General features: G+C 40.2%; 1 protein-coding gene across 1 annotated transcript; it reads left to right on the top strand.

Annotated features, from left to right (window-relative positions):
- The first annotated feature begins 12,834 nt into the window (after positions 1-12,834).
- DYNLRB2 (dynein light chain roadblock-type 2) lies at positions 12,835-23,011 on the top strand. Its single transcript, XM_059665539.1, has 4 exons — positions 12,835-12,964; positions 15,163-15,238; positions 21,749-21,916; positions 22,756-23,011. The coding sequence occupies exons 1-4, from the start codon at positions 12,962-12,964 to the stop codon at positions 22,797-22,799; spliced, it is 291 nt and encodes a 96-aa protein (XP_059521522.1). The 5' UTR covers positions 12,835-12,961; the 3' UTR covers positions 22,800-23,011.
- The last annotated feature ends 397 nt before the right edge of the window (positions 23,012-23,408 follow it).

The raw sequence follows: 23,408 nt of genomic DNA, 5'->3' as shown, positions 1-23,408 counted from the left end.
AGGATGTTAAAAATTGTGCATGGGATACATGAATGGCAGTTTAGGAAACAGTGACTTGAAAGAAAAAGGATTCTCAGCCTTGGATAGAGAAGTTGTACTTGTGTGGCTGTGATTTCTGTTGATTTTTATTTGCATCCCACCGAACAAGCACTGAATAAAAACGAAGGGGATTTTTTTTAAAGGAAACTGCAGTTTCATTCTCATTGCCGATAGTATTTAACCAAAATAGCATTAGTTTCCTAGAGCCGATTCTTTGGGTGACTAAGAACACTTAGAACTAAAAACGCAGCACAAACTCGAAAGGCCTAATTAAAAGTATGAGCCCTGCCCCCGGTCGCAACACTGGCCCTTTTGTTAGCATCCCAGGAGACAAGGAACACCTCAACTGAAATCACAGCTTCCTACCCTCTCCCTCACTGTTCCACCTCTTTTTCATTAGCTAATCCCAATTAGAATTTTTTTTTGCTAAAACCATAAATCTCTGCCACTCTCCATAGCATAAATTATACAGTAAATAACTGTGTTCTGTGTCCGTCCAGAAAAATAAAAACCTTTTTTTCTTGTCCATGGGACTCAGAGCTGCTACATCAACAGTCACGCCTTTTCGTTTAGGGTTTCCCCGTCTATCACGCCTCGGTAAAAGCAACAAGTCTTTTCAAAAAGAAAATTACCTCCAATGCCCTTCTCTTAAATTATACATAATCAAAGTATTCTTTTTTTTCCTTTTTGTGAACACTTCACGGTAGTGGGAAAAGCTTGATCATTGTGTTAAAAATCTATCTCGGCCATTTATTGGCTGATCGACCTGGGACATCCATACTGGCTCAAGTCCAGGCCTGAATCATCCCCCCAGGACACAGACAGACGTCGTAGGGATCTGTGTTAAAATAAATGAAGGGACTTCAGAGACAGTGTTTAGCACAGTGCCTGGCACAGAGTATGTGCTCGTTGATATTAGTTGTTCATATCACATAAATAGGAGTGGTGATTTTTTTTTATTGTTGTTCCTTTTGGGGTCAGTAATTCCTTAACCCAACATTTCATATGTTAAACTAATTAAGAGAAACATACCTTATCCCGTGATTGATTTTCAAATTCATTTATTACTCATTTCTCTATGGCTTAATTTAATTAAATTGAGCAGATCAAATATTGATTTTAATGAAATCTTGATTAAGATTTGAGCAATTATCAAGCACAATTTTTCATACCATTCTGCATTTCAAATGGAATCAACCTGAAAACCAATTTACTTTTAAAATAAGTGATTTTTTATATAAACCTCAGGCCATTTTCAGAAATAAAGGAAAAATGGCCTCCCAATCCTTTTATTAGCAAAGATAAGGGGCAATGTCTGACTTGGATTTTAAAAAGCTTAATCCAGTTAGTCTTCCCATCTCCAGTCGTGAAAGGGAAAAAAACAATAGAATCAATTCTTTCAATAAACATTAATTTAGCATCTATTATGGACAGGGCACTGTCCTGCACTGACCAACACTAATCAGGTAAAGACAAGCTGATCCTACAGCCAGTTTTAATGTGTGGAAGAATTAGGCCACACTTGAAAACTTTAATTTTATTAAATAATAAACAGAGAAGTACATGTATTCCAACTCTCAAAATTACTGTTGTGTAATTTGTGTGTATAGGCTCAGTCTTAGGAGAATATCTGTAAATGTGATAGCATAAATTATCAACAGTATCACACTAGCAATTAACCATAAGTATAGACGTTTAATAAGTTAAATATTTGGTTTGATGGTTAAGTGCTAACACTTTCTAGCCCATAGCTAACGCAGCAGCACCACCTAGAGGACTCTACAAGTAACACAGGTTCATTTCCCCCCAACATGCCATTCTTCCTATTTAGAAGAGGAAGGTAACCCCTGAGTTTCAACATGTTATGTCATTCAAAGCATTTTAACTCTATCCATATCGTATAGCACCTTCTTAAATATTGAAATTTTTAAATAGCTAAATGAAATTGAGTATTCTCAAACTCACAGTGCAATTGAGCAGAGGGTTCCAATTCTCCTCCTTGGAAGGGCAGTGGTACTGGTGTGTGTGCAGGAGTATCCAGGCCCTGGGGCATGATGACCTGAGCCATGGCTGTCCCCCCAACCCGGACACACACCTCCTTGTTCTGTCTTGATCCAAACTAAGCACATGAGTGCGTAAGCTGACTGGACATCAGGTAACACTTCAAAGTCATATTCCAGAGCTACTGTCCAACATTTATTTTTAGAGGAGTGGAGAAGAAATTAACTTTCTTTTGTTAAAATGGCTTACACCACATCCACTTATGAATTCCCCTCCACTGGCCAAAGCTGAATCAATGTTCAGGGGGTGGGGTTGAAAGAGCAATAGCAAAACATTCCCCCCCCCCTTTTTATAGTTCTAGCTCCCATTAATTTTTCTCAAGCAGTGCCGGGGTCCAACCCCAGCAGGTCCAGGGGTCCCCAAAGGTGTGGACAGAGTCGGCGAAGAAGGAATGACACGGAGACAGCGTTCAGTTGATCAGCAGCCTAGCCAGGATCTCCAGCCAGGATCTCCAGCCAAGTTCTGGTCTCAATCTCCAGAGAGGTTCTGCTTAGGATCTCCAGCCAGGTTCAGTCCAGGTTCTCCAGGCAGGTCCAGTCACCAGGTTCTAGTCAGGCGCTCCTGCCAAACTCCGCAGTCAGGTTCAGTCCAGGATCCCCTGCCATGCTTTCTCGCCAGGCTCCGCCTCCAGGCTCCGAGGCCAGTCCCGGTCCAGGATCCTCCGGCATGCTCTCGCCAGCTAAGTTCTTCTGTCTCTAGAGAACGTTCTGTGTAGGTTCTGTGCCTAGGCTCTGTCTCTCTTGGTCCTGTCTTCCAAGCCCTGTGTTCTAAGTTCTGAGTTCTGAGTTCTGTCTCTCTGTCTGGTTACATCTGTATTTATACCAGTTGATTCAATCCTATCAATCTCTATTACAAAGGTTAGGGGGTTTCTTATCTCCATTCCAGGGAGTAAAGATTATGTAGCTTAAGCATGATTGTTTGTAGTGATTAACTACCCGCCTGGCACTTAGTTAAGGAGTTTCATCCCCTCCCTGACTTCAGGGAAAAATTCCTACCTGGGGAAACAACCTTTCTCAGAGAGGTGACCTTGGTTAAAACACAGCGCCAAGAAGGTGAGCAAACATATTAAGAACCGTATGCCATATATGCCAGGTCCCTTGAAACAGCAAGCATGGACCGGCTCCCGGCAAAGCAGGAAACTGCTTTGGAGGCATAAGAACTAGCACTCCTTGTGTTACCCTATCTCAGAATTCCAGCAGACTTTGCTGACTCCAGGTGACTGCAACCTTACAGGGAAATGGCAACAATGCATTTAATATGGTTGGGACCAGTAAGGCCCATGAGGAGTGCTCATCTTTATTTCCACGGGAGGGAGCTGTCGGCCTCAGTGACGTGGGACTCACTGGCATTTTGCCTGGCAAGGCATTAAATATAGAAATCTGAGTTAACCTGCACTTTGAAGCCATGGTTCCTACCTGAGCACACTGTTAAAAGTTGGGGGTGTGGGGAGAGAACAGTAGCTCATTCATGGCAATTCTCTAAATTTTAGGAATGTATTTGGACCCAGTTTACCAAAGGAAATACTAGGTTTTGCCTAGAGAAATCTCTTCCCCAATTTGTATGCTAAAGCCATAGGTAAAGTCATACCAAACTGTAATAATGTTAGTTCTTTGAATGGCTTCATTTTTTTGTACATGCTTTCCCTCTATTCCACCTCCACACTTACTCACCTAACGAGTGTCAGATTCTCCTTTATGACTCAGCTAAGGTATCACTAACTCCAGAAACCTTTCCAGGACCCCCTGACACTGGGTCAAGGTGACCTCCTATGTGCTCCAATTGCAACCTATATTTCTCACATAAGAAACCCTGATGTAGTTTTGTAATTACTTGTTTATTAACCATAGCCTTCCCACCCCCGCCCCCCCAGGTGCCATGAAAGCAGGGCACAGTTCTTTCTTATTCACAGTCCCTATATCTCCATGGTTCTGGCTCAAACACTCTATCAGTATTACTGAAGGCATGCTTGCCCTCTGTAAGTACAACTTACCTTGGGAAGGACTCTGAAGTTCCATACGTTGTCTCCACTTCTTTGCCTTCCAAACATGTGCCTCATGACTCCCATTTTGCTTCCCCACTTACCTTGTTCTCTTAATCCCTAAACTGGTCAGAAGGAAGGCCCACGATTCTACAAGGAAAGCTGCTTCTTGCTAGTCAAGGTTTATGAGAAATTCTGCTTGGCAACCTCTTCAGCATCTCCAGACTCATTCTAGGATCCACAGACAACTCATCTCAACTCCTGAGTCAGCTGCAAGAGAAGTGGTCAACCAAAATACTTAGAGAAGGGATCTTTCTCGAATGGCTGTGCGCTATTAGAAGCAGCAGTCAACTGGCAGGGAGATGAGGCCGCTTCCTCTTTCCAAGCAGGTACAAAGTGCTCTTCTCTCTGGTATGCGGTTGGCATACTAGCACAGAAGGAAGACAAAGGAGTCCAACTTTGTTTCTATTGTGTCCATGGAAGAACTATAATCTTTTGGAACTGGAAGAGCAGAGGGCCATCTACGTAACTTGAAGAGTATACAATAGGCACTCAAATACAGAGCCAGAGCGATCCTAGAAGTTCCAGACTGGAATGAAATGAGATTTACCACTCTGGGGCCTTATTTTGTCATTGGACTTCTTTGCCTCAAAGGCTACATCTGCAAAATGGAACTAAGTCTGCCAAGCTCAAGGAGCAAATGTGAAAGCAAATGAGACAGGGAACATCAAAGGCGTTCAAACTATGCCCGGCTAACGAACACCGAGGGATTATTAAGTGTTAATAGAAGGGCCACAAACTGTTCTCATCTAATAGCTGTCGTCTTTAGTTGTTAAAGGTCTGGGTTTATTTTTAATCATTTTATTATTTAGATGATATTTCACTGCTTAGATCCTGGCAGAAGTTTAATTAGGGAATAAAACTTATAGCAAAATTATTCTAACATATATTAAATGACAACTAGTAAGTAGATCCTAAGACTAAGAATCAGTTAGAAATCATTAATGTGCAATAAAGGGGAAACAATACATATAGCTGTACTGTTTTGTTTATTTTCACACTTATAATTGTGTAGATGGGAATCTACATTCAGAGTAAAACAAGTAAACATTTTTCAGCCAATTCCTTTAAATAAAGTCTTTATTTATGCATAAAAAAGTTTTTTTTTTAAATACTGGAAACTGGCAAAACAAAAGATGAGAATGTTACAAAATTGACAAAAGATACCAAGCCCCAATTTTAAGAGGTACAACGAATCCCTAGACGGATAAATACAAAGAAAACCACACAAAATGGAACTGCGATGTATGGGTGATCCAGTTTCTCCACATCCTTACCAGCATTTGGTGGTGTCATTGCTTTTATTTTAGCCATTCTGATAGCTGTGTAGAGCCATCGGTGTATCCACTTCAGTGGAAAGTCTTTTGCCCACTTTCTAACTGCATCATTTGTCTTTTTACTGTTGAGTTTTGAGAATTCTTTAATTATTTTATTATTTAGAGGATATTTAAATAATGTACTTAAATATCATTTATCATACATGGTGTGCAAATATTTGCTCTCAGTCTATAGTTTGCCTTTCATTTTCTTAACATGGTCTTCACAGAGCAAAGTTTTTAACTTTGATAAAGTCTAATTTATCATTTTGTGTGTGTGTGTTGTGCTTCATTGCTAAGTCTAAGAACACTTTGCCTAACCCTTGAATATATTCTTCCTATGTTATTTTTCTGTTTTAATTTTTTATTTCTGCTCTTATCTTTATTAAATTGTATTACTTTATGAAATTACTTTGGGTTTATTTTGCTCTTCTTTTTCTAAGTTCTTTATGTGAAAGCTCATATTATTAAGATGTTTCATCTTTTCTAGTGTAAGTACTTAGTGTTATAATTTCTCTCATCATTGTTTTAATTGTATCTCACACTTCTGATATGCTATATTTTTATTCTCATTCAGTTCAGTGTAATTGTTTTTATTTCCCTTAAAGTTTCCTCTGTGACTCATTAGAAATGTCTTGTTAATTTTCCAAGTGTTTGGAGATTTTCCTGTTATGTTTTTGTTATTGATTTCTAGCCTGACTCCACTATAACTGGAGAACATACTCTGTATGATTTCAACTCTTTTAAACTTATTAAGGTTTGTCTTCAGGATGTGGTCTATCTTAGTATATGCTCTATAGGCACTTGAAAAGAATATGAATTCTGCTGATGTTGGCTGGAGTGTTCTATGTCAACTAGATTATGTTAGTTGATGATGCTGAGTTCTCTATCGCTGATGATTTTCTGTCTGATCCTTCTATCAGTTGGTGAGAAAGGGCCATTGATATTTTCAGCTATCACTGAGACTACATTTACTTCTTTCAATTCCATCACTTTTTGCTTTACACAATTTGTAGCTTTGTTCTTTGATGCATACATTTTTAGGTTTGCTATGTCTTCTTGGTGGAGTGACCATTTTATCCTATCTAATAAAAAGAGAATATGCTAAATGACCCTCACGCCGTTGCAAAGATAGCAGCACCCACAGCCAATAAGGGAATATACTAATTGACTGCCACACCCTCAAAGATGGCAGCACCCACAGCCACAAGATAGCGGCACCCAGTCCCCTCAGCTCCGCCAGCATGCCTGCCTCTGGAGTCCCCTAGTCCCCTCAGTCCCCCAGCTGCCCAGGGCCGGCCCAAGGTGCAGGTAACCAGAGTTGGCAGAGGCTTGTGTTGCCGGCAGTGGCAGCAGCAGAGGTGTGATGGGGGTGTTGCCTTCCCCTGATTGCTGGGTTGCCTCCTGCCCCTGAGGGCTCCTGGACTGTGAGAGGGGTCAGGCCAGGCTAAGGGACACCCCCTCCAGTGCATGAATTTTCATGCACTGGGCCTCTAGTAATATATAATGTTCTTCTCAATATCTAGTAACTTTCTTTGATCTGGAGTCTATTTATCTGATACTAATGTAACCACTCTTTCTTTCTTTAGATTATTTACATGATATACCTTTTTCCATCCTTTTATTTTCTACATGAATGTGATATTGTATTTGAAGACAGTAACTTATACACTGCATATACTTAGGTCATGTTTTTTCACCCACTATGATGATCTCTGTCTTTTCATTGGTGTATTTGGGCTGTTGATATTTAATATAACTATTTATATGCTAGGCTGGGGGTGGCAATCCAGGCTCCCCACCTGGACTTCACTAAAACTGCTGTAGGGAGTGGGGAAGGTAAGTATAACATGCAGCAGGATGAAAGTACTGACTCCCTACTCAGCCTTCTCTGACCATACCCTGGTGGGGGATGGGAGGAGTTAGTAGGGTGAGAGTGGAAGTCTATACTCCCCACTTGGCCTCTGTGGCATTTGGCTGGAGAAGAGTGGTTATTTTCTAAGTTTCTATCTTATTGGCTATCCCTTTCCTGGTCTTTTGGCTAGAGACTAGGCTTTTTAAAATTTCTGTGCCTGTCAACATTTCTGGGTTACCAGATTCTTCATCTCCAAGACTTGAATATATGAAGCAAAAAGAAAACCCAGGTAACTTACAATCATGTCATTCTTTGGGTCCAAAGCTCCCTAGGCAACCAGACTGATTCTCTCAGAGTCTTGTTGTGTTCCAAGATAATTTCCAGATTCAGTTACACACAGTGAGAGGATTAGGTAAAAGTGCATTTACTTCATCTTTCCATAAACAGAAACCACTGATCATTTTTTAAATTAATGCGGATAATCTCTGTCTTTTATAAGTGTGCTTAGACTACTTGCATTTAATGTAATAAATGATGTACCAAGATTTAATTTATATTACTTGTTTTCAGGTTTTTCCATTTGCTTTCCATTTCACTGTTTTCCCTTTTATATTATTTGAACAATTTTTAGTATGCCATTTTAATTTTTCTATTTGCTGTTTTACTCTATCTGTATAGTTTCTTATTGGTTACTCTAGGGATTACATATCTCATTTTTCACAGTCTATTTAGAATCAGTACTTGAATTTCAAGTGGAATGTAAGATGCCTACCCTCATATAGGTCTCTTTACCCTCTCTCCTCTATGTTGTAGTTACTTTACATGTTACATTTGCATATTTTAAAAACCCAGAACAATGTTATATTTCTTGCTTTCAACCATTAAACATATTTTGAAGATGAAAGAGAAGAGGAACAGTCTATTATGGGCATCAGCAAATTCTTTCAGTAAAGGGCCAGATAATGAATATTTTTACAACAGTGTGGTGATTGCTGGTGGAGGGGAGGAGGGAGCTGTGGAAGAGGGAATAGTGGGGATAAATGGTGATGGACAGAGACTTAACTTGGGGTGGTGAACACACAATACAGTGTACAGATGACGTGTTATGGAATTGTGCACGTGAAACCTGTATAATTTTGTTAACCAGTATGACCCCAATAAATTCAATAAAGAGAAATAGATGATAGATAGATAGATAGATAGATAGATAGATAGATAGATAGATAGATAGATAGATAAAATTTTCGGCTTTTCAAGCCACACAGTGTGAGAGTAATGATTGGCAACTGCCATGTCGAATCTTCTAGAATGTGGGCAGTGTTCTATTTCTTGAACTGGCTGGGGGTTACATAGTTCACTTTGTTGTAACTCACTAACTGTGTATTTTGTTTCATACACCTACTTTTGTTAGTAACTCACTGACCTACATTTGTTTTGTGCACCTAAATTTTGTGTGTATTATACATACCAGTAAAACTAAATAGATCAAAAAGCTTGAAAAAAATACATCAAGGACCTTGGGACTAGATTATCAGAAAAAAAGAAGGGGTACATCAGGTGCATGGGATTTACTGCACCCATCAGCCCTTCCTTCTTTGAACAAAACTGATAGATGAAGAAATATTTACAGTTTGCCCCCAATGCTCAGATACTGAGAATATCTATTTAATGCAAGGCACTGAGATGGGACTTGCTTGTGGAGCTAGAAGTTTAAAAATTGGACTTGTGAAAAAAAAAAGAGATTAGAGGGATTTGAGTTACATTAAGTGAAAATTCTAAGTGAATAACAGGACCAAAAAAATGAGAGAAGAAAGGGAAAGATGTTCTTTAGTGAGAAAATCAACAATACGAATTCTGGGTATTTTTCCTAGGGAGGGCATGAAGGAAAAGGAGGTTGAAGAGAAGGTAGTTAGAAGGGAGAGAGGAAAGAAACGGGAGAGAAACAGAAAGGAAAAGGCTAGACAGAGAAAGATGATAAAGGAGGAAGGGGAGAAGGAAGGATGAACTAAGGAAAGGACATAAGAAAGAAATGTGGTTAAATGATCCATACGGGGCACCGGGTACAAGCCAGGCAGTCTACCCATATAATATCGGATAAACCTCACAAAAACCCTTTAAAGTAGACTTTCTCTTTCCTATTTTATAAATGAGTAAGCAAAAACCCTGATAATCTATGTTGCTCAAAGAAACACACCTAGAAACATCAACCCTAGCTGCATATAATTCCAAATTCTGTGATCTAGGAAAGAGAGGATGCCTTATGCTTACGTTACACTTGTGTTCTTGAAAGAATTACCCTCGAAGGTGTCTTTGCCCTTATAAGAAGTAGAAAATGTTTGCTCTTCTGAATCCCTAAATCTATACTCTGTAATTCTGTGGCATCGGGCCAATTATGTGAAATACTTACTAGTACCACTGACATCATCTAATTTTGCCTCACTATTATAAAGGGACATTTTCAAAGAATCTAGTACTTTCTGGAGTGAAACCAGTAGAGCACTAAGAGATGTCCTGTTTAAGTTGAGAAACAATGCCTTACCTTATAAGAGAATGGACACAAAATATATTCCATTGCCCAGTTTATAGTATTTGCCAACTAGGAAAGAATGCCGAAGACATATGGGGTGGTGTAGAAAATTCCAAGAGAAAACTCAAGATTATCAAATGACCTAAATTTCTTTAGGCTAAGCAGAGAGCAGTAGCAAATTATCAGAGAGAGACCTCTGAAGAAAATAATCTTATTTTAACAAAATTATGTGAAGAATTGTGGACTTTGTCTCTGTATGTACCACAAATTTGGGGGTCATTTCAGAGTACTTTCCAAAGTATTACTCATTAGTTATTTGACTTAAATTCAAAGGTATTGAACACTTACCATGCCCCCCCCCCGAAAAAAAAAAGGGTGGGAAAAGGAGACGGGAATGGGATAATTCACATATATTAAGAATGGGGTAAGGAATATGTCAGACACTGCCAGGATACTTTATATAGCACAGCTCAGGATATTCATTATAGTCCCAAAAAGGCATAAAAATTAAACGAAGCTACCTCCCAGGAATAATTAGAAGTGAAAATCAATAAGGAGAAAATGGCTCATATTCTCCTCATTGATTTCCTGTGCACAGTGAGTCAAACTTGACTGTTGGTTAGAAGTCAGTGTGGCTACTTCTTATTACTTTTTCAGCAGTTGGGCACTCCTGTCAGGGTCTTTCATGCTGGAGTCTTTCTCTGCTCTAATCACAGCTGTCAGCTATCGAACGAGTTTGACACCCTGACTCCAGAAATGAGGGGATTCACACTTCATGCATAAGAAGTCAGGTTCCTTTCATTAAAGCTGATTGACATAACAGAAATGGTGCACTACCACTGATTTTCATAAGCAAAACAGACGGCTACACAATCAAGTAGGGGTCTCCTTGATCAGGAACACCCAGAGAGTGCAAAAATCAGTCATTATACAGGCAACACTGTAAATATCTATACTTCTAGTACTTAAAATTGTAGATATAGCCCTGGCTGGTGTTGCTAAATGGTTAGAGAGTCAGCCTGCACACCAAAGGGTCTTGGGTTTGATTCCCATTAAAAGGCACATACCTGGGTTGCAGGTTCGATCCTGGCCTGGTTGGGGCACATGCAAGAGGCAATTAATTGATGAGTTTCTCTCACATCGATGTGTCTCTCTCTCTATCTCCCTCCCTCCCTTCCACTCTCTCTAAAAATCAATGGAAAAAAAATATCCTCGGGTGAGGATTAACTAAAAAAAACGGTCGTATAGGCCAGTGATGGTGAATCTATGACACGCGTGTCAGAGGTGACACGCGAACTCATTTTTTTGGTTGATTTTTCTTTGTTAAATGGCATTTAAATATATAAAATAAATATCAAAAATATAAGTCTTTGTTTTACTATGGTTGCAAATATCAAGTAATTTCTATATGTGACACGGCACCAGAGTTAAGTTAGGGTTTTTCAAAATGCTGACACGTCGAGCTCAAAAGGTTCGCCATCACTGGTCTAGGCAATCAGTCAAGAACCAGATCTGTGTACATACACACACACCAGACTCCTCCCCCACAATCCTTGCTGCCCATTCCAAATCATCTTGGTTGGACTTCTAGGTGTGGAGTGAAAAGGACCCTAGTTAGCTATTGTGACCTGGATTTTTGAGAATCATGACTTTCTTGGAGAAAAAAAAAAAAAGAGGATGACAGTGACCAGAATCTCCTCCTCTGTGGGGGAAAAAAATGAAACAGAACTAGAGCTTCTCAGGGTGTTTCTGTCTATAACTTAATGCCATAAAATGAAAGACTCCAAGTTCAAATGGACCTGCTCATCCCAAATTACCAAAAAGCTCACAATTCTTTCAGAACATCTCTGACAAGGGCCCATTCATATTCTAGATGACATTCCTAGCAAAAAGGACACCTTGTTTGGTTGGAGACAGCTTTCAGAAAATGAGACCCCAGACTGAATCAGTGTTATAGTCAGAGCCTGGGCCCTTTGGGGATGCATTCCCAACCTACAACGTGTATCTATAATCAATGTTTGCCTTCTCAAACCCCAGGATTTTATGACTCCAGTCACAACATTTTCCTGCTGTACTTCACGCAATAGTTGGTTCCTGCCTCCCCGGCTACAAAGATATTATCAATGCCTTTCAAAAGGTCAAGTGGCTTCTGACTATCCCTAGTTGATCTTTAACTTGTCTCCCCTATCAGTTCCTTAAATACCCAGTACAATGCTCTGTCCTATGGCAATTTGTAGAAGTTCCACCACTGCCACCTGCCATTGTTCAGCGACTCAGAACTGCTGACAAATAAGGCCACAAAAGAAAGATCCGGATGAAACAAGAATACTGGTAAGCAGCAACTCAACGGAGTGAAAAGCCGTGCTACAACTGGACGAGAACCCAGATGGAAGATGGTGCTTGCCAAACGAATCTATGATTGTGCTATTCGATGCTGAGGTATATTTCTTCTTGAATAAAAACATGGTTTTAAAACCTATCCGTGCAAGGCAAGGAAACAAACGTCACCAGCGCTGCACAAGGAAGTGCCCAGAATGTCCGGAGGCCGCCAGTCTATTCCCAAGTGTCTAAAGAGGCCCAACCCCACGTCAGAGGGCCCTCCCCGTGCACGCTCCAGAGCAGGTATCCCACTGGAGAGCATAGTTTCTGTTGTTGCATTTTGTCTGCCTCCCGACAGAATGTACCCAGGGCCCCGAGGGCAGCCTGGCACGTGGTCGGTGGTCTTGACTGAGGAAGTGGCTGTGACATTAATGCATACCTCAAGGAGCGAACGGATAAATGAATGTATGGACGAACGAATGATCCGGAGCCGCCCTATGCCCCGCTCCAAGGCTCCAAGCGGCTCCTCGCCCTCGTTCCCCGCGGGCGTCGGTGAAATGCGGGTGAGCGCTCCAGGCACGAGCTCCAAACTCCGCCTACGGCGGCCGGGAGGAGCCAGCCCGTTCCGGGCGGAAAAGCCACCTCCGGCTGCGGCCCCACCCTGGCGCACGCAGGCGTGGGCACCGGCGCTTCCCCGAGGTCACTTCCTCCCCCGTCTCCTAGCAACGGCTGGAAGCGTTGTTGACAGCCCAGGCAGAGGGAGCGCCGGACGGAGGGACTGAGCCCAGAGTTTCGCCGCCAGTGCGATGGTAAATCTGGGGTCTCCGTCTGCGACCCGGCGCTCTAAAGGCGCCGACCCGAGTGGGTCTTCGCCGCCCGGCTCCCGAGGTCCATCCAGGCCGGGCCGGGCCGTTGCGAAGGACTGGTGTTCAGAAGCTTCTTGGAAGGGCGACTGGGAGACCCAGGGTGACCATGGAGGCAGAAAGATATCTTGGAGCATAGATATCTGGGGGGTGGCGGGGGCGGGGGGGGGGGGCGGATTTCTGGAGGTGATACTTGGTGAGAGGAGATATCGAGAAAGAGAAGATACTGAGGGGATGGAAAATCCTGTGTGGGATGAGAGATTTCCACTGCGAGGAAAGTGTGAAAAGGAGCGAGATGGAGAGAAAAATCATCCTGACAGGGAAAAAGAGAGGGGACAGGAAGCGCAAGGCAATGGAGAGAGGGGAGAAGGAGATATTGAAAGAGAAGAAAATTAAATAAAAAGAAAGAAAGAAGGTGAAAAGGGAGGAGAGAAAATAAATAGGAAGAGAGTGAGAGAAGGGGAGGAGGGGGGAAGGAGGGAACTGGAAAGTTTGAAGGAAGAGCAAGGTGACAGCAGAGTTTTGAGAGGAATGAAAGGGGGGTGAGGATCAAGAGATTGTAGCGGGAGGGCTCAGAAATCACGAAAGTAGAAAACTGGGAAAAGAAGGAAAATCCGGAAGTCTGGAGAAAGCAAAGAGAAAGGGGTTGGGGAGAGAAGTAAAAGGAAAAAGGGAAATGAGGGCAGTGGTCTAAGGGGCTGTGGACGTTGTCTTAGAGATGGCAAAAATGTAATAAATTATTGGTCCCCTCTACAGCTGTTAGCTTCAAATGCAGTGTTTCCCAAAGTGAGATACAAACATTGTTGCTATGTGAGATGGCTCAGAAACACCAAACAACAGAGTAAATCACATCTGAGAAAGTTATTCCTTTTTCATTTAATTTTCTTTTCAGCCTTTAGACCATATCCAGGAGAAAGTTTCTGACAATATTAGGTCGTTAGGCCGCTATCATTTCACAATTTCAAATTTTCACTAAAGAATAGACCTCAGGCTCAGAGGTTTCATTAGGGTAGAATATAATAATATTTGCCCCATTTCTTTCTTGGTTATTTCTGTTTATGACCAGATTTCCATTTGATAGTGATGTAGTTTCCTTTGAAAATTTATTCAGGCTTTTAGCAGTAAGATAATTTTAAAGAAGTGCTAGGTAAGTAATATAGAGGGTATCCCTAATGTCAAAAATTGAGAATCTAGTCCATAAATGACTGAAATTCAGAAAACACCTATAGAGTGGTAACAAAAGAGGAAATACGTTTTCGCACCCACATTAGGTGCAAAAGAATACTGTCTTGCCTAAGTAACATAATGTTCCCTTGTACGATGTTGGGAAGGGAAAAAATATCACAAAACCTCATCAAGAGACTCTGCAGAATGATGTTTAAATTCAGAATATCCAGTGATTACTCAGTTATGAACAGATGCAGGTTTGGAAAAGATCATTCTTGGTTTGGGCATTTGTAGAAGGCAAGAAAACCACTACAATATAGTTCATGCATAAAATTCATTCCGAAACCTGAGTTTAAACCCAATAATGTGGTTCCAATGCAACCATTCATGGTTGAACATTCAGCTTGCACTGAGAACCAGGCCATAGTTACCATGAGATTCTTGGAATCCTGAAATATGTTTTTACAGAATAGCCTCAGTTTAATCATCTAAACTCCCAAATACGTAACATTTAGGACTGAAAATAAGATTTCTCATTAAGGGATACTTTTAGACAGAGGATGGCAATGATATAGCTCTATAATTATTAAAATACTATAACGTAGAAAGGGAATTTTTTATACAAATATGGAAAGACCAATGAGTGAAAGATGGTAAGGAGCAGGTTTCTGTCCAATATAAAGAATGCTTTGCCAGTAAATAGATAAACATGGAGTGAGCTCTTGTGAGACAGTAAGCTTTCTGACTCTAGGAGAGTTCAAGCCAAGAGATTTGTCAAGGTTGTCTTCCGGGGGTCCTATATGGGCCTGTGTATGGGACTTGTCAATTTCAAAGCTCTCTTCCAAAAGTCTGAGATTAGTATGTAATACCTTACGTTAAAGAGAGAGGGGGGAGCTACCTTTCCAAATATTACTCTCTTTAGGATGGGGGTCACCACAAAGAATCTTTTGGTTAATTTCTGTCCTGATCTCTTCCAGGCAGAGGTGGAGGAAACCCTAAAGAGGATACAGAGCCATAAAGGGGTGATTGGAACGATGGTTGTAAATGCAGAAGGTAAAGACATCACGGGCTTCCTTCTTGACTTGCAGAAGCCAACCAAGCCCCTATTGGTTGTGCCACACCCAAGCCAAGCATCTTAGAATTTGGAAATCAAAAGCACATTTTGTATATTTTAGCCATAACATGTACTTATAAAACATCCATTATCACATGCCAACCACTCTGCTAAGAACTATGGATATAAATATGAAGCAGACATGTCTAAAAATGTCTACATATTGCTAAGAGACACTATTGCCTTGTCTAATTTTGAAAGCTTTGTTAAGTGTCTTTTAACATTTCAGGCGTACCAATAAAACTTCTATATTGAAGATAGGGAGAGTATCATTATTGGCAGTTTGTTTTTTGTTTTAACATCATAGAGGGTACAGGGTTTCAGTCTTCATTTTAAATGAAATTTCTCCTTTACCACATTTAATAAAATCTTTGAGAATTAGTTGTAATTTCTAGTATAGTCTTTGTGGTTATAGTATAAGAAGGGCTACTACATTTAAACCTATGAAATCTGTAGACTTATCCCAGAAACTGGCTCTCACCCCACAGTCCCTATTAATCCACAGAGCATTTCTCTAGCACATTGCCTGCCTCAGGCTCAGCTATGGTGTTACCTCTTAAAGGCTTTTGCTCACTTCATTGCTAATTCAGGCATTTGTAAGGGCAAGAGGTGCTACAAATCCCAGAGTATTAGTTGAAATAAGAGTAGTTACTTTATATAATTGATGGTGCAACCATGGGATTGGCACATTGCTAACTCAGTGCTTGGCAACAGAATCTCAACACTAATCATTGTTTTGGAGCAAATCCATCAATATTTATTGATGGCTTTAAAATGCAAACAACTAAAAGTCTGTTTAAACTCTGACCTTCAATCCCTTATTATTAAAAATGGAAAATCACCCACTTTACTGATGGCTGTGATAAGTGAAGTAATAACTGTCAAGTGCCTGCCACAATACCCAACACTTAATAGAATTATAAATAAATAGTTCTGATCATGCAGGGATTTTTAATTCATTTGTACCAATAAAACATATGATGTGTTTCATAAAATAAATTTAAATTAAACATAACATCAAATGAATATAATAAATACACTCAACTAGAGTGATCAGGAGGAGTGGATTTAAGATCAGCCCTACAGAAGTCCATATCTATGCCTAATATTTCCAGGAAGCAATCCAACCCTAGCGCATGGTTCTGGTTAAACTGATTTTAGGTCCATGCATTTACACAAACTCTGCCACACCCCCTCAATGGGTTAATCTTCATCACTCCACAGAGGCACTATATTCCTTTCCTTTGGCTGCCATAACAAAGCACCACACACCTAGTGGCTTAAAAAACCAGACAGTTATTCTCTCTTAGTTTTGAAGGCTGGAAGTTGAAATGAAGGTGTCAGCAGGGCCAAGCTGTCTTTGAAGGCTCTACAAGAGCATCCTTCCTTGCCTGCCTCCCAGCTTCTGGTGGTTCCCAGCAATCCTTGGCATTCCTTGGCTTGTAGACTCACCCCTCCATTCTTTGCCTCCATCATCCTCTCCATGTCTCTTTTTCTCTTCTTAGAAGGACACTAGTATTGGATTAGGCTCCACCTTAATCCAGTGTGACCTTATCTTAACTAATCACATCTAAAAATACCCTATTTCCAAATAAGGTCACATTCTGAGGTTTAGGGTATACCTGAATTGGGGGAGGGGGGTCAGGGGAGACACTGTTCAGCTCAATACAGGTGCATTCACCTGTGACATCCAGGTCAGCTCACCTATGTGTTACTTTGGAAGATCTTAGTCTAAAGTAAGCAATCCTGGCAATATGCATTAAATGTCTGAACAATGTTCTACCCTTTTATCTGTAATTCCACTCCTAGGAATTTGTCCTAAGAAGTGATGAGGGAAAGATGAAATCCAAAGGATAATCAGTGAGGCCTAATGTAGAATACCAATAAATATATCTATTCCAGCAATTTTCAACTGGTGTCCCTCAGAATTTTTAAAACATGCAATACCTGCTCTTTTCCCCTAGGATGTCAAATAAAGAAATGACAACAGCCAACACAACAATAGCCATCTGGTGTGAATAAATCAAAATTAGACCTATTTTTGGTCAGATTGGCAAAAAATATATTTTTTGGTGTGCCACAGAATTTTTGTAATTAGTTTATATGTGCCATGAGATGAAAAAGGTTGAAAATCGATGATCTCTCCCAACAGTAGGGACATTTTTAAATTAATTATGTAATATTTACTTGATGAAGTATTTCTTAAAATGTTGAAGAATTTTCAGTCATGGGAAACTATTCACAATAGTGGATGAAAATAACAGGAAACATAGCAGTTCCCAGCATTTTCTAATAAAAAATATAGTCAGGCACACATATACACTTAAAATAAATATGGAAGAAAAGGCAGAGATATGGTGATTATCTCTAAGTGATGGAATTAAAAGTGATTTTTACGTTATTTTTCTGGGGTTTCTCAACATTTTTCTCATCCAGACAACAAAATATTATTTTTAATACCCATTAACTTCTTCTACTTAACCTCTATTATGATAAGGTTGTGTTAGGATTCAGGGCACTCTTCTGAAATCCAAATTAACCTTTTACCCAAAAATATAAATAGAGGCTTATTTTTATGGTCATATTATTAATAACAGAGTATATAGCAAGGATCTTTATTAATAGCATGTGGTATAAGTTGTATGACCAGAATGTAATAAAATACTCCATTTCAACAGCCTACTCAATTTTAGATGAAAGTGTCATTTATTATAGTGCAGTTTTGTAGCTTTCAGAAGTCCCATGAAATTTGATTCTGAAAATATTTAGCTAAGATGGTGTTTTGTGGTCTTATTTTCTGCTAATGATGTTAGTCCACTAACTCTAGGCAAATCATTTTAACTTTCAGGTGGTTACGTAGGCCCTCTACCATGGTTATGCACTGAGGTCTTTTCACATGCCATATTAAATAGGTTTTTGGTTTCACTGTTATGGAAACATATACATCTTATTCATGAAAATAAAGTAGACTTACCATTTTAGTCCAATGCTGAATGGTATAGGTTCTTGTTAGAGAAGATTCTTTGGTAACATTGATTTCCCATTTATAAAACCATTCATTACTTATAAGCTTACAGCACCGATCATTGAATTAGATACTAGTGAATATGCCTGTGTGTATATAGGGTATCCCCAAAAATGTATACAAACACTTTCAACAATTATAAAGACAGTGTTTATTAAAATACACTTCATTTTCAAACTTGAGCTATCAGCTGTTAAAGTGTGTATACATTCTTTTGGGACACCCTGTATATGTATATCTGTCACATCTGTCATATATTCTTATGGATATAAGCCTGATTTCTACAGGGTCTTAATTTGAAATGTTCTTGACATTTCTAACAATTTATCCTTTGAATTTCATTAGATTTTATCAGCCTTTCAGCCAACTCCTTTTATAAATGTACAGTGGAAGAGTACCAGCTTACTGGGATTAGACAGAATCATTTTAAAGTAGTGTAATTTTAGGAATTTATACTACACATATATGCAAATGTGAAATGGCATGCACAAAGACATACTCTGTAGCCTTGTTTATAGAAGTCAAAGATTGGGAACAGCCTAGATGCCTGTCAGGAGGATGTATTAGATACCAGGTATATATATTACAAAGCATCCATTTGACAGTCATATTACATGGTCATTAACATGAATAAACGAGCCTTATGCATACTGAATGGAACCGTTTCCAAAGTGCATTAGATGAAAAAAATTTAAGTGCAGAATAGAGAATGATACAATCCTATATAATAAAAGGCTAATATGCAAATTAACCAAATGGCAGAATGACCGGTCACTATGATGCACACTGACCACCAGGGGGCAGACACTCAATGCAGGAGCTGCTTCCTGGTGGTCAGTGTGCTTCCACAGGGGGAGCACCGCTCAGCCAGGAGCAGGCTCATGGCTGGTCAGTGCAGTGGTGGTGGCAGGAGCCTCTCCCGCCTCTGCAGTAGCCCTAAGGATGTCCAGCTAATGGCACAGGCCCGCTCCCTGAGGGGAGCAGCACAGGGAGTGGTGTGGGGAGCGGGCCTATGCCATTAGTTGGACATCCCCCGAGGGTTCCCAGGCTGCCAGAGGGATATCTGAATGACTGCCTACTTAGGCTCTGTCCCCTGGGGAGTGGGCCTAAGCCAGCAGGTGGACATCCCCTGAGGGGTCCTAGACTGCAGGACAGTGCAGGCCAGGCTGAGGGCCTCCCACCCGCCCCCCGAGTGCACAAATTTTCATGCACCAGACCTCTAGTTAAAGAATACAAACACAAACCTACTTGAATAGGCTGGAAGGATCCCAAAGAAATGGGGAGCACTGGCTACCTCTCAGAAGGAGAAGTGGGAGAATTTCATACCATGTGCTAAAATTACTTCCTAATAAATTATTTTTTAATTACCTTGCATGGTACCAAGCAGGAGCTTCATAAATATTTGTTGATTGATTTTTCTCAAGTGTCTATAGGGGATATGAAAAACTCAAGACTTTCCACAGTGTGCACTTACTATTCAGAAAGGCTAGCTGTTTTTATTTATCGCCTTGGATCATGAATAGACTAACTAAGTAGACCTGAGCATCTGATTCATATCTTGTCATCTGCATTTTAAATAATTTATTCTGGTTGTATTTCTTGTGTTGACACTGAGCAGTGCAGACTTTAAGTAGTCACTATTTTGGATGCAAAATAACACTGTTTCTCAAAGGTGCTCTTACAAGGTTGAGTGTTTGCTACATTCCACTCTCCTGCTTGTGCCTTGGGATGTTTCATCAGGTGTGAAAGACAACACTGACTTCTGGGGGAAAGTGGCCAAAAAATAATAATATAAAAATTAACAAGTGTATATAAAACCTGATTCGTTGAGTGGGTTTTCCTGTAAATATTGTCCTGGTATTGCTTAGCAAGACCTACCTATTCTAGAGATAATCATCTTCTTAAAAGAGAAAGCAATTAATCTATTTCAAATTCAGAATTGAGGCTCTCAAAGGGTTTCATGAAAAACTAGTAAAATCCCAAGTTTGTAATTCTGGTCCACTCTTGAAGTGCTCATCTTGAGAGTTTCTGAAGTTACATTCTCAGAGAGAAAACCAAGAGTCACGCTAGCCTCTTTTATTGATTGTCCTCAATTCAGGTACCTGAGGAGTCTGACAATAATCTCTAATTCACCTTTGTCTGTTACCCTAAATTAAAGACACATTTGCAATTCAGATTCCTGGGATTCCCTGGCTATGTGGTAGTCCTCAAAATTATAAGGCCGTTTCTGATTAGATACAATACATGCAAATACCTAGCACAGCACCTGTTACTTAATAAGCACTGAGCACTGAGTGACCCGAATTAAGCTAGACTGATCTGAACTGAATTGAATTATACTTGCATATTTGTCTGTCTAGACGTTTCCAGTTAAATTAATAGGTTCTGTTTTAAACACGTATCATGGAGCAGTAGAGCACACAAGTAGCCAGATTTAATAATGCTTAACCCAAGAATGAGTGCAAACCATGAAATGCCCAGCAAAACTTCAGTGTCTTTGTTGCTGTGTTCTCCAATATAAAATTTGTTTTTCTAAATACCGAATGTTACTAAGAAATTTTGAAAATCCCTTTTGATATGCTGTCTAGCACGTGCAGTGATATCCTTTTCTAACTCTGGCCTCGGAAGAAAATTAGCATCGTATCACAGACCAAGCATTCCAAAGCAGATTCTGTAGACAGGACACTTGGGGGAATTCGTTTTGTCTAGTAATATGCTCACCTAGTACTGAAACAGTTAACAGCTTCCAAAAGATCTGTGCACAAAAACACTCATCACACCATTAGCTACAAAAACAAAGACACGATACCTACTAATCCAACAGTAGGGATTGATTATGAAATATTCATATAAGAGTAAAGGGTACAGCCATTCAAAGTAATATTGATGACATGGTCACCAACAAGGACAACCTGCATGCTGTCATTTAAATGAAGACAAAAACAATTATCAAATTTGTAATTATAATTTGACCTGAGTATTTCTTTTATCTTCACTCAAGGTTATATTTAGAGAGAGGGGGAAAGAAAGAGGGAGGGAAGGAGGGGAGAGAGAGAGAGAGAGAGAGAGAGAGAGAGAGAGAGAGAGAGAGAGAGAGAGAGAGAGAGATTGATGTGAGAAACATAGATCAGTTGCCTCCCATATGCACCCTGACCAAGGATCCAACCTGCAACTTTTTGGTGTAGCAGACAACACTCCAACCAACCGAGCCACCCAGCCAGGGCCGACCCAAGTATTTTTTTAAATCTATGTAGAAACAAGAAGATTGGGAGAAAATAAACTAAAATTGTTACCAGTGGGTAATACCAACCATCACTTTTTCTTCCTCCTAACAATTATAAGTAGTTCTCATATTTCTACAATGTTCATTTTACTTTTATAAACAAACAAAAAAAAGTTGACCCCAAATTAAATCTTGTACCAGGTATTCCGATTCGAACAACCATGGACAACTCGACAACAGTTCAGTATGCAGGTCTTCTCCATCAGCTGACCATGAAAGCCAGGAGCACAGTCCGAGACATTGATCCTCAGAACGACCTCACCTTTCTTAGAATCAGATCCAAGAAACATGAAATCATGGTGGCGCCAGGTAATTTGGCATTTTATTTCATATTTAAAGCATCTTCCTACTCTACCGTATAAAAAAAGCTTTGTTTCAAAGAACAAGGAGTATAGATTTTAATATGCACTATGGCACATAATATTCTTCAATTACAAAATGAAGACATGTTTGAATCTGAAATTTTCCACTTGAACATTCTGTGACATTGGTGAGGCATCTGACCTCTGAAGAAGTTGGATTCTGCCCACTTGCATTTATTATTAGTAATCAAAACATTAAGGTGAACTTAGCACACCAATTTTCTGGAGAGCGGGAGAAATGCCTCCTGCCCAGGGGATAAAGTAGGGGTGGGTCACAGGCCTATAGTCTTAGGCTCCCCCTTGGAAGAGCTCACATTCCCCTGGCCTACCTAAAGACAGCAGCCACCAAAATACTTCTTTCCCTGAAGGAATTACATTTCCGGTGTTGGTCGATGCCAGTGTAAAACAGGACTCATGCTCCTAGATCTAGAATAGAATAAAATTCTCCATAGCAGCACACCTGTATGATCAGAATTCCCCATAAACTAAATAAAGCTTTTTCTCACCCTGGCTGCACATTGGAATCACATGGAGAGCTTTACGGAAATAATGATTGATGCCTAGACTTCACCCCAGACCAGTGAAACCAGAATCTCAGAGGCTGGGCCCCAAGTAATGGTATTTTGTGGAAGTGGGACAGATGATTCTGATGCAACCAGGGTGGAAAACCATTGGTCTACACAAGGTCCAAGTGATGTTTCAAAGAGAAAAAGCAGATTAGCTGATGTATTCACTTATTACATTTAATTTTTAGAGTCGATTAATTCTGCCCATATCTTTCCACAGATAAGGAATATCTTCTGATTGTCATTCAGAACCCATGTGAATAGCCCTGCTACGTATATAGCCAAGCCCATCCTGTGACGCTGGGTTGAAAACACTTTACTCTTTAATGATTACTAAGACTCTATTCCAATAGAACTGATCTTTTTTGGACATTCTTTTCTATTTTTACATTTAAACTATTGTACATGTCTCATTTAGTTCCTTTTGAATGTATTGTAAAGTTGTGATTTAGCTACATAATAAAGAAATTCTGGTATGTGTGTCTCTTTTCTTATAATACACAAAGTAAAAGAGTCTAGTGAGAAGACAGCCTTCCTTATAATAGCCTTCCTTTTAGTTGAGAAGTGAACTGTCACCAAGAATCAGTGGAAAATTAGAATTTTGCCCATTTTGTTGACATGCCAAAGGGATGCAGTGGGGCCCTGCGGAGCTAGAGGGCAGTCCCCGCCAGGAGTGTTGGGTGCTTTCCCAGGTTCAGGGAGGACAGTGAGAGATCAGAAGGGTTGTTCTCAGCTGGGCCAGCACCACCGCCAAGCACCACCTCCCATCCCTTGCAAAGCCCCCTCAAGATTGTGCTTCAGCCACAGCAGCCTGGGGACCAGGAGCAGGTGTTGGGCAGGGTGCACACTTCAAAGGCTGACTAGATAACCCAG

This window comes from Myotis daubentonii, chromosome 15, assembly GCF_963259705.1.
Source record: "Myotis daubentonii chromosome 15, mMyoDau2.1, whole genome shotgun sequence".
Classification (NCBI taxonomy): Eukaryota; Metazoa; Chordata; class Mammalia; order Chiroptera; family Vespertilionidae; genus Myotis; species Myotis daubentonii.
Note: the sequence above shows the minus strand (reverse complement) of the source record. Positions and strands in the feature narration are given on the sequence as shown.